At 45.3% G+C, this 12236-nt stretch overlaps 1 protein-coding gene across 2 annotated transcripts in view; it reads right to left on the bottom strand.

The window, feature by feature from the left end:
* Window positions 1-10683, bottom strand: part of RHEB (Ras homolog, mTORC1 binding) — a 43288-nt gene extending 32605 nt beyond the window's left edge. Inside the window, exon 1 of one of the 2 annotated variants that reach the window (XM_075144232.1) lies at window positions 10280-10683. In XM_075144232.1, coding sequence (XP_075000333.1) covers window positions 10280-10331 — 52 coding nt within the window. In that variant the 5' untranslated portion in view covers window positions 10332-10683. The remainder of the gene's footprint in view (window positions 1-10279) is intronic. The other variant, XM_075144230.1, reaches the window with a different exon arrangement.
* Window positions 10684-12236: the final 1553 nt, after the last annotated feature.

Raw genomic sequence — 12236 nt, 5'->3', positions numbered from 1 at the left:
TTCTAGATCTTCTTTGAAGTAACTTTATAGGCGTCTTCCATGTTCCTTCTGCTTAACGTGTGAAGTTCCTCCCCTCTACTAATCAGGGTTGAAGAAAGCCACAATCTGCTAAATGCCATCTTCATACCATAGCATTTTATACAGCTGGAGTTAGTCATTAACCCCTCCCCACTAACTCTGATCGCAAGCCGCCTTCATTTACACACTTACCCGATCAACATAACAGATTGTCCTCTGAACACAGAGGACAATCTGTTAACAGTAAGGAAGGTTCAAAGTAATAATATACCAAAATCACAGCATGACAGACGTGGGTGAGATACCAGGAAAAAAAGACTCTGGGGTAAAGTTAACACTATGCAGAGTACCAGAAGAATCATTAGAGCCCCCAGCCTGGGGAAATTCTAAGGGAATTTAAGCCAAAGATCCATCAGATAGGACATGACATAGTTGATTTTGCCATAGGGCAGAGAAGATGGAATAGGTAACCCTGGTTTGCTATAGCATACTATTAAGTTCTTGCCTGTCATGACAGCCAGTTGGCTTTCTTACCTTCCTAACCAGCGTGTATCCATCTGTTGGCTCACAAGGTACTTCAAATTAAGAGTTTTCGGATGGGAATCATACTTTCCTATTCTCAGTTTTCATACTATCTAGTACAAAAAGCTCATGCTATAGCACTCTGATCTTTGCAAGGAAGAACAACAAAAAAAAACCCCACAGAACAAATAGCAACCCACCCCACCCCCACCCACCCTTTGAAAATAGCCCAGGGAGATAACTGAGGATGACATTTGCAACCTGACATTACACTATTTTTCCACTGTCTTTCACAAGTGAAGTGTCTTCCAGCCAGTCCAGCTCCGGCACCTGAGGAAGCACTTGCCAAGAGAAGCTGGATTCTTCATTTCCCAGCACTCCGCTAGCACAACCACGCAACTTGGACAAGGAGTTGAGTATCAAGCTACAGTTTAAGGCAACGTAATTTCAGGCCGACCTTCACAAGACAGAGCAGTGCGCTGTATTTGTCTGCTGTACAAGTCTTTGCATATCAACACAAATAAAATTCTCAAAGTGCAATAGTGATTATTATTCTGCTATTATCCAGTTAAATCATAAGTTAATCCAGCTAATTGTAAATTCAAGTCTATTTTAAACAGTATCTAATAAGTTAAGTACGTCACATCTACTTGGCAGAAACGGGTAAAATGTGAACTGACAGGCAAATAGGTCAAGGGCCAAGATTTACCATGGGTACAGCAAAGCCTTTCAGAAGTCGCTTACTTCCTTAGCCTGGCTATTCGGGAAATAACCCGTATCTTCATTTTTGGTTTCCACACTTCCATGCTGTAAGAACTGGAGAGGCATGGCCCAACTTTCCCCAAAATAAGCTGCTCTTAAAACCTGGGTCCATACACCCCTTCTCATGCTGTCCCTTTTTCTCCTTACCAACCTCCACCTTTAAACCCTTTCAACCTTTGGGATGTACAGCCCATGCCCACATAAGCTGCTGAAGGCCAGATGTTCATATGACCATCTTCAGAAAAAAGAAACTTGTATCTTACCATCTCATCATTAGCTATAAATTGTATATGAGATAACGGCTTTTTCAGACCACAATCTTTTTGCCTGAGAATGCAAAGAGAGAAGGCATCATCTTATTTTTCTGTACTACCATTAACTTACACTTGTTCACAGCGGTTGGTTGTGACAAATGCACAACCCAACCCTAGGCTTAAAAACACCATCCGAGACTCTCATCTAGCAGAAATTTCAACAAGCTAGTCACTGAAACAATTCTGGTAGTTTCACTTTACCCTGTCCTACCACCACACTTAGGGATAAAAGATATTTTGCAATTGAGGAAGGACAAGCAGGAAAATGGTTGAGGCGTCATAAGACTCCTTGATACGCTCTGTATGAAGAACATGATTTTAAAACATTCAGACAACTTCTCATTCTTCCTAGCTTTACCGCTCAGAAAAACGTGAATTACCTTATATTTAAACAATTTTTAGACTTAAGTTTAGCAACCACAAAAGGTTTATCAAGAATTTTGACAACCTTTTTCCCCACACATGAAAAAAGTTAAAATAGCGCAACTAACACCTTTCTTTAGAATGTGTCAAACCATACAGATGAAGCAGAACTTCTATTAGAAACAGACACTTCCAAGAAAGCAATGCACAAGAAGGTCCTGCAGCAAACTAAGAAACAGGGTGCTTGTTTATATGCACGTTTCAAAGCAGAAACTTCCAGTTCTGATTCAAAATGGTAATTTTGAAACAGATTTTAGAACACCAAAAATTTGTTATTAATGGAGGACCAAGCCTTAAAGCAAAACACACTTTACTCCATTAATGTCAAGGGCTTGATTGTTTTGACAGTTTGTAGGACAGATTTAATGGAGTCTTCCTACATATTATGCATCCCAGCTCTTTTGCATATAGCAAGAGTACCTTTCAAGGAGGTCGTACATATTGAATGAAGTTTTGGCAATACAATCTGACAAGCTGTTGAAGCTAGACAGATGTATCCCACTAACTCAGGAGACAATGTTGTCAAGAGACACTTTCATATCATAATTTCATATTACACTTGCACATGTTCACACCCACACACTGAAGACCACTTATGTATTCCCTCTTTTTCCAAATTAAAATTCTTTTAACTCAATACTCCACAGAATACAAATAACTAGCTAAGATTTGTCATGCATGCTGTTTTGGTTGCTGTAATCTTAAATACCTAAAAATACTGATAACCATTCCAGAAGTATTAACTCTTCATTCTTTAAGACTGCAGCGTTACATTAAAAAAGAGAGCTGAAAGGAAACTTCACTGTTTAAAGCATAATCTAACAGAGAATTGTGATTTCTTGAGTTCGTATCTATTTAATGTAGAAGCATCGCAACTCTTCTGAACAAGTCTTCCGAGTGTCACACATTAGGGTCTTTTGTTCCTTAAAAGGACTTCAGAAATCATTCATTTAGTCTTATGCCTCAAAAGATTAATCTTTGGCTATTATCTATGATCCACAAACTGTTATGGATTTCATCCAAATTAAACTACTGTAGATTTCCTTCTCATGTTCTAGTCATAAGTTCTCTAATTCACTTAAGAAGTCCCATAAGAAATTCCAAGTAGTCTTCCCTTTTGCAGGAGTCCCCAAGGTTCACAAGTTATTCTTTGCTTGTCCTGTCTTCATCTTGATTGGCACATCATGCTTGATAATCCAAAATCTGCACTTCAGGAACTACCTTTTTCACCATCCTTGTCTCATCCTGTATCTTTCATACAACTACACTTAAAATTTGTATGAAAGTGCGTATGGTAAATTGAGGAAGAACCAGTGCATCTAAACAGATTAAGTAGTTGTGAATCATTTCTACGCTGCAACACTGTCAATAAATACTTACAACTAAAGAAAGGGTCAATCAGGCTGAGGAGTCAACTGGTATTTGCAGACAACATATATTTTGTAGTATATCTCAGCAAACACTGAAGATTACTCTGAAAAGTAACAGAGCCGTTAGATTTGTTTCCACTGGTTTTCACAGTAGGGAGGCAATCAGTGATTCTGAACACCTTGCACACTGTAATCTGGACTTTTGGCTTTGCTGCACTGCAGCATCTTTATTGCCAAGCGTTTCCAGAAAATTCCAGCAGATCGTATCACTTGAAGCATCATCTGAATTCGAAGACTTTAGAACAAGGTTTAGATTTACTCCAGGTCAAAAATCTTACTTTTCCTCAATTCTGCATGAAAGGATTAGATCTGACTGCGAAGGTTATTTAAACAAGAATCTTGAAAAACTTGATTTCTTCGCGGTTCTCTAATGCACAGTTCACCACCTTAACAAGGCTATCTTTTTCCATCAAGAGAACTACTCAGATTCAAAAGGCCCGCTGATGAAAGTTTACAAAAAAGCATTCACGCTTATCTGGAGTGGCGGAGGAAAATACTTACAGATGTGGTTTCTTAACAGGTCTGACTGAAGTAAAGTCTGCATGGCCACAACGAGCCTACTCCACCCTCCTCCAAACAGCTCACGCTCCTGACCCCCTTCCCTCCGTCAGGGTTATATTTGCAGAGCCGCCCAGCTGAACGATATGAAAGTTTCTCCTTCTGGTTGCTTTACTTTTGAAAGAAATAAATTCCCCGAGGTGGTGACCAGGCTTCCAGCATACCCGGGTGGGGGCAGGACAGGGCAACTTCCAGCCACTGTGCAGGATTAGCTCGACTTCTGCCAAGGGAAGCCCCACCCCACAGAGTTCATTTGCATCTGCCTTCATTACGTGGCAATCACAAAAGAAAATGGCAGAGACGTCTCTTGAGAAAAGCTGCACCTGAAAGCCTGTTTCAGCACTCTGTTCAAAAACTGCCTCAGTTTACTTCCTTGTTACAAGTTCAATACAAGCATCTTTTCCCCCAAAAAACAATTCCACTGTACTTCCTATTTCTCAAGAAGGAAATATAATCTTGAACGGCCCACATTCATGTGTTTTTGGTAAACTTAATAATCTTACATTCTGTTAAGAGGTCTGCTAGGCTATCCATATAACACGGATTTTCTCCACATTATTCCCTTTTTCCCCATCCCACATCCTCTCATTTGCAGGACAGCTGCCATCAGTGTGCAAGAACTGTGTAGGAAAGCAAATGTCCTGACCAGGACTGGAAGAGAGAACTTTTAAGCAACCACCTCCCCCCCCAACTCAGGAAGCACATTTTAGTTTCTCACAGTATCAAATTCACAACAAATTTGCCATTCACTTCAAATATAGGCCTTGGAAAACAAAATGAAGCCTGAAGTCCTTAAGGAGACAGATCCATGACCAACAAGCTTCATGTTTTTACAAATCGTGCCTCATGTCTGCAATTTCCGATTTAGGATAATTTGGGTTGACACCAAGCAATTTTGATTCATGCAGGATTCGCAGAGCTTGAGTGCATTATGAACATCCCACAGAGAAGCTGTTTCGATTTTGGACTGAATACACAATTAAGTCCAGCAGTTTTTAAAATACGCCCTTGAATGTCACCTTCAGGAGAGCTACAGGAAGTTAATCATAATCGGTAGTTCATCACTTTTTAGCCTGCTCTTGTAAGCCCAAACGCATGGTTATGCTAAGTTTCCGCAGCCGTGCGTACCGCAGAGGTGGTTGGTTTACCCAGAACCTACACTTAAGGCAGTGTAGTATATCTAAATGAAGAGCTTCAACTTTATATAGCTTATAAATTACAGGATCTACGTTTCATTTGGCTTCTCCTGTTGACGTTAACTCTAAGTTGAGTAATCAAATACCAAAACACTCAAATACACAAGCGAAACCTGCAAGTGTTATTATTAAAAGAGATCAGAGTAGGCAATTTAAGAGTTAACCCTGGAACGGTGTCCTCAAATAACCCTATGTGGCTTGATATTACAGCTGAACATGCTGCCTCTAGTGCTTCCAGCTACTGCTATCAAATGCGCTGTAGCAACTTTCACTGTTGAACAGCGCAGTCAGTCACACCGAAATGCAATTATAGCTGGCATTTCCAGCCTCATTTCAGTCCCCTGGTAGCTGCAACCTTTCCTTTTAGCAGCACTGCTGCACCCCAGCAGAGCGAATGCAGTCCTAACCAGAGAAGTGCTATGAAAATAACCTTGGCACTTACTAGGGACTCAGCAAAATTTTAACCTTAGGTATCAGCTGGATCCTGAACCGCTCAATTTTCCTGTTAAATCTCAGGATTTCCAATGTTGCGGACACAACCAATTCTGCAAACCAAATTACAGCACACGACAGCAGTAATTTCTCCATTCCTTCTCTCTTGACATTTACACGGGCAATTTATTGCCTGCTAAAATTACCACTTCCCTCAGTCCGATATCAAAGGGATATCTCCTCAGGGCGGTATACTACTGTGCGAACAGATGCCATCTTTCAGAAGCGAAAAGCAAAGCCTCAACTCCATTTTACAATACAAACCTCCTAGCAGTCAAATAACTCATGTTTTCAAAACCAGTAACTACATTTTGTCCTAACAATTATTCTTACTATTTACAGGTATATATTAAAGGCTCTACTTTTTCTGTCTTTCTTGCTTCCAGGCAAGGTGGAGGGGGAAGAAGCATTTTTTAGCTTAATACAACCACCTGGAAGCATTCCCATATAAATCTTACATTGGCATATAATTTTGTTCCACCATAGTTTTTTTGCTACCTGCATGCCGCAGTCACAGACCATGACTACTTCTGCCTGCAGTATGGACTGCTCTCCACCTACACAAAAAAGCTGATTTATTTCGCTGGGGAAGAAAATAGGTACGTCACCACTAACTTAACTGGATTTCCCCCTCAGAGCTATAAACTGACCAGGAGAGCATTTTCAGATCACCAGTCCAAATGTGTAACAGAATTCCAGTTTCTGCAAGTGTATCTGTAATACCAACAGCACGAGTTACATGAACAGCAAAAAACAAATCAGGCTGATATAGTGACCTATGACTGAAGCAGCTAATCCAAACAACACCTCCCTGCTTATCTTAAATCCACCAGTTCAATATAATATAGAGAATCCCAGTAATAAGCTACTTTACAAGATGATGTAAGAAACATCTTTTTTGATTCAGGCATTTGTAGTCTGAATTTACATATTTCTTCTACAAACAAAAAAGAACCAAATTGAGCACAAAGCATTTTGGACAACTATATGCTGCTTTTTAGAGTGGCTGTTACCCTGAAGAGACTCAGAAAATCTTAGTCTTGCTTGATTTATTTCCACGCAAATCCATTATTTCCAATTATATTTGGGATATATTAAATTATGACCAAAATACAAGCATGAAGATTCTTTTTAGTGAAGGCAGTAGCTTTTAAAAATCTTATGCTTCATGATGCACAAGACAGATTTTTTTCCAGAATCAAATCTCAAGCAGCTGGTCCACTCTGGTCACTTATCAAACAACAATAACCGAAGTCAAGTTCCTCCCACTGTCAAACTAGCAGATTTTGGGATGAAATCCACCTGATTTCTACTCAGAACCTCACTGAGACAAGCACACTTACATAATGGAATTTAACTTTATTAGACTGATTTAAGCCTGAGCAAAACCCAAAGGAGACATTCTTCTGTGATTTTGTCTAGCGTCATGCCACAACCTGTATGCTATATCCATACATAATTGGCCTTCCTCACCAAAAAACAAGTCCCGAAGTTCCTGGCAAATACTCTGTCTGCATCTCAGAAAGTATGTCTGCCTGGGAATTCATGAGGCTTCCACTGTGATCTCTCCCATCAGCAAAGAATACTAGTTTCACGTATGAAAGGGTTGATGGTGGTGTTGAAAGATAGAGGGAGTGTATTCAAACAAGCAGACTCCTGAATTTTCTATTACGGGGACTATTATATCAGAATACCTCTCCCAACCTCTAGTCTATCTGACAACAGCACTGGGATAAGAATAAAATTTAATGTAAGTAACAGAAACAAGGGCTTAGCATGAAGCCAGTACAAGATTCAGACTCCGTTTCACAAATCCCAGTGGAGGACATGCCTGACCATTACTATACACACTCATAATCTGAAAGATCCACAAAACTGTTGAATCATCAATTGCAGGGAACAGCTCACTGTTTGAAATATGTCATCAAATGGTTATTTCAACACACAACTGAAAGAGACATAGGAAAAAAGCTCACCATTTTCTGATTAGCTTCATCTCAAACACCATACAAATTATAAGGAGAGCACACAACTCCACACAGCAGCTCACCTAAGCATTTATGCTAACCTATAAAACTGTAAACATTTTACAACTTACCAGAGTTAGCCACCCTCATTCCAGGGTCAAGATTAATGTTAATGGCAAAGCAATGTAGCTCCCCAATTATAAAAGGAAATGTAGAAAACATTTCCTTCCAGTCCTTCAGATTTTGGAATGATTCCTCACCTTAATGAACATTAGCACTATTCAAATGTTGCATTTTCCCCAGAAGAAATGCTCTTCACTTTCTACAACCCAAAAGCTTGTCCTAAGAGATTAAATCCTTTCTTACCCAGGGTTCAAGTAATATTCTTGCCATCGTAATACAAAGCAAGACTTACTCAAAAGCTTGTCTGAAGCCAAATTAAGTCGTCATCCTCCTAGACTTTAGGAGGAGTACTTGGATAAGCAGAGGACCCAACCTAAATCTCACAGTTTAACTTCCTTGTTTTTCTAACAGCTTTACAAGATGGAAGTAAGACCCCAATGACCTGTTTCTACTGCTTGAACTTTTACTTAAGTATTTGCCTAGAAATTCAATGCTCCTGTATTTAAGAAGAGTAACTTTGCAGTTTTAACATGCAAGATTTTTACCTAAGAGGTAACACAGAATTGTCAAGGACAATGGAAGGAAAACCACAGTAAACCAGAATTTTTTTCCCCTCTTAATTCTATGTTCACACAACTTGTAGCTGTCCTAGTAAAACTGATCTTGTTCCATCAAGCCTAATACCGCACTAGTCTCAGAAAACCTTAGCTGAAGAAGTTCAGCAGTAGGTCTTAATAGACGTTAGGTAACTTTTTGCCCATCCTTTCCGTATGAGTACTATTGCTCAAAACACCACCAACCAGATTAACAATACTATACTATTTCTTCTACTTTTCCTCAACTGAGATATACCCTACTACCATCTGATTTTTTGACTGCTGCTTGTCATTGTCAACAGGTGAAAGACCAAAGCTCAACAGTACACCCAGTCCCCATCACACACTTGCAAAGACAGAATTTCAAGCATTCTTCCTTCCCACTGATACTGCCCATTGCTCGTTTTCACCAGTGCTCAAAAGAAAAAGAGAAAAGAAAACATAACACACAAGACAGGCAATGAAACAGACTGCAACAAGTGATGTCAAATATGCTATGCAAAATGATCAATCTACTACTTGCTGTTGCTTTTAACGACTGGACAAATTCATCATCCTTTTTACACCACCCGTCTCAAAGTCAGGCTGCAGTTACATACAAAATCTAAGAAACGGCTCCGCTTATTTAGCCTTTTTATCTTTAAAAAAGCTTTAAGGGTTCTTTCTGTTGAATGCATAACAAAAGACAGATTACTGATTTAGCCACTACTTTAATGTAAAAACCCCTTTTATAGCAGCATAGTATCTCTTTTTTTTCCAACTACACATTATCGTCAACATTGATCTACGCTTTTAAATTTGATCGATTAGGATAGTTCTACTACGGCTTATTCCCCTCTGCTTTAAGAACCTGAACGTTGAAACATCTGAAACTGTTTTCTATCAAAGATGGAGAGTAGGAGGAGAAGGGATTACAGGTGTGGGCAGTTATAGAACAAAAACCCTATCAGCTACTATAGGCTGGTGCTGGACGCTTCCAGGAAGTTCCTCCACGTAGATTAGCCGCGCTGGATTGTACCAGCAGCACCGTGCAAGAGCAACACGATCCCGTGCTGGGGACGCCACAGAGCCAACACAACCCCACCGCCTTAATGAGTACAACCGGCTCGACAGTCGGCTTCGCTACGCCGCTGATGCGGACATGAAGCACCTCTACGGAGGGGAAAGAAAAAGAAAAAAAAAAAAAGGGCAACGGATCAACCTGGTTTCCCCTCGGCGTTTCAAAACTGGGCTGCAAATCCTACGTAGGGGCGCGTTTGCAGGGAGTTAGAGCAGAGCTTCCCTCAGCCAGCGGGAGCGGAGCGCTCCGGGTCCGCACCGCATCCCTCACCCGCCCCACGGGCTGGCCACCACCCGGGCGGGGGCGGGAGGGGCAGCAGCCGGGGGGGGCGGCACCTCGGGGTGCGCTGCCGGCACACCGACAGCCCCCCGGCGGGGCAGGAGCCTCCTCACCAGCCCCCCCCGGCCCGGCTTTCCGGGGCCCGCGCCTCACCGCGGGGCCGTCAGGGAAGGCCCGGCCGGGAGCGGGGCGGGGGGGGGTGTGTGTGAAACTTCCTATTAAGGGCACGGCGGCCCCGCAGCCCCGGGCCCGCAGCGCTCTGCGGCGCCGCCATGGCGGGGCCCGCCCGCCCGCCGCGGCTGCGCGCTCCCGGCGGCGGGAAGCGGGGCGGCCCTCCCCTCCCCACCGCCGCCGCTGCACCTGCTGCCGCGGGGGAGGGCGATGCGGCGGGGCCCGCCAGGCCGGGCCGCGCTCCCCCGCGGGCAGGGGGGCGCTGCGGAGCCCGGGACGACCCGCCCGCGCCGGGGGAAGGCGCCCCACCTCCGCCCCAACGGCCCGCCACCCGCCCGCCCCCCCCCACGGCGGCGCCCCGCGCTCACCCACGCTCCGGTAGCCCAGGATCGCGATCTTGCGGGACTTGGACGGCGGCATCTTCTCCCCGCCCGGCCCCGAACCACATCAAGGGCGGCGGCAGCGGCTGCGGTGGCGGCGGAGGCGGCGGTTGGCGGGCGGCTGACGGGGAGCGGGGCGCGCCGCCAGCGACATGCGGCGGGGGGGGGGGCGGGGGAGGGGCGGCGAGCGGCGGGCCGACCGCACGGGACCCGCGGCGCCTGGCAGCAGCGGCGGCGCCCGCCCCACGTGACCGCCGGGCTCGCCAGCCCCTCACGTACCTGTGCGTCACGCGTCACAGGCCGGAGCGGCGACCTCGCCGCCGCCGAGAGCCGGCGCCAGGCGCCGCGAGGGGAAAAACTCGCTGCGTCATGCCTTCCCCCCCCCCACCCGCCGCCCGCCGATTGGGCGGTGCCGCCGCAGCGCGGGCGGCGATTGGCCGAGAGCGGCGGCTGCGGTAACCGACGGTGTTCAAAGAAAGGGGCGGGGCTGACTTGCAAGGGCGAGCGGGGACGCGGATTGGGCGGAGGGCGCCTGAAAGCCGCGCGTGCGCACAGCCGCTGGCGCGCGGCTGCCTGAGGGACGGTTGGTGCGTTCCGCGCCGTGGGCTCCAACGGCCGCCCCGCTTCCTGCGGGACGGGAAGGCGGCTGCACGACGAGCCGGTGAATCGGATCCGGTGCCGCTCCTCTGTGTGCGAGGCGTCGCTTCGTGACCCGGAGCGCTTGCAGGCGGTTGGCGGCTGCCGGCTTCCCTGTCAGGGCGGCGGGGAGCCGGCGGGCCCCGGGCCGCGCTCGCAGTCAGTAGATCTGGAGGTTCCAAGGACCCAGCTGCCGGGCCGCCTGTCCCGAAAAGGGTCACTCCGCCGGCCTGCGACGTTAATTTAAAATCATCTCAGTGCCTCTTCAGAGCGTATCCTTCGCACGCAGATACACGAGCTTGTTCTGGATCTGAACATCTGTGAAGTGCTGGCAAATGCACGTAAAGGGAAGGGGGGGGGGGGTGGAAGAAAAGTGTAAACTATGGGATCCGTGTGGTGGTGAGTTCCAGACTTCGAAAAAACACGTGCTGCGTGTGCTAAGGTGACTTCAGCACTTAATGGATGCAGAGCTTAAGGGAGAAGCACGAAGAACGGGAAACTTGCCTTTTTCCACATTTACTGCTACTTATTTTGCAAACATTTTTGGTAATATTTACCCATTCCACATTTTATTGAAAAAGGAACATTAGAAGTAAAATTACTGTTTTCTATGTGCACCTTGTCTTTTTTGGGGGTGCGCTCATTTATCTAACATGCAATTATGCTGGGGTACAACTGGCTGATAGAACTAAACCAACCTAACAGCTTGATGATGTTAAGAGAGAGGGGTTTTCTTCACCTCCTGATCTCAACCATTCATTCCCATGCACTAGCATTCATCTAACCCGGTAAGAGGGCAGGGAATTAAAGCAAAAGAAAGCTATACACGAAAGCGATTTGCTTCTGAAGAGGCAGACAAGCTTTAAGGAGGTCTCTGTGCATTGATTGGCATAGTCTGACTGTACCTTTCATCTTCTGGATTATAGGATCTTGAAGGCTAAGTACTGGTAACTGTGAACGGCAGGTGTGACGGCCCTTAGTGAACAGGTACATGATGAAGAGAGAGTTATTTCACGAGGAAATGGGGGTTTATGCACTTAGTCCGTGGTGGCTGCAGTGGGTGTCATTCTGCATGCTCTTCCTTCGTGTCCAGCCTCTCTCTTTTCCACTCATTACAGTACAGATTCCCACTTTGTCATAGGTCTAGAGTACCACACCAAAGGGATTGGTGCAATCCTACCGCATGGATGGATTTGGTGGGGTTGAGGCAAGAGCAGCATTTAGAAATCCTGCCTTCGTGACCAGAGTGGTCTTGCTCACAGCTCTGTGAGGCGTGGAGGGGCAGTCCTGCCTGATGCACATCCCTGTA

The sequence above is a fragment of the Calonectris borealis genome, chromosome 2 (assembly GCF_964195595.1).
Source record: "Calonectris borealis chromosome 2, bCalBor7.hap1.2, whole genome shotgun sequence".
Taxonomy (NCBI): Eukaryota; Metazoa; Chordata; class Aves; order Procellariiformes; family Procellariidae; genus Calonectris; species Calonectris borealis.
Note: the sequence above shows the minus strand (reverse complement) of the source record. Positions and strands in the feature narration are given on the sequence as shown.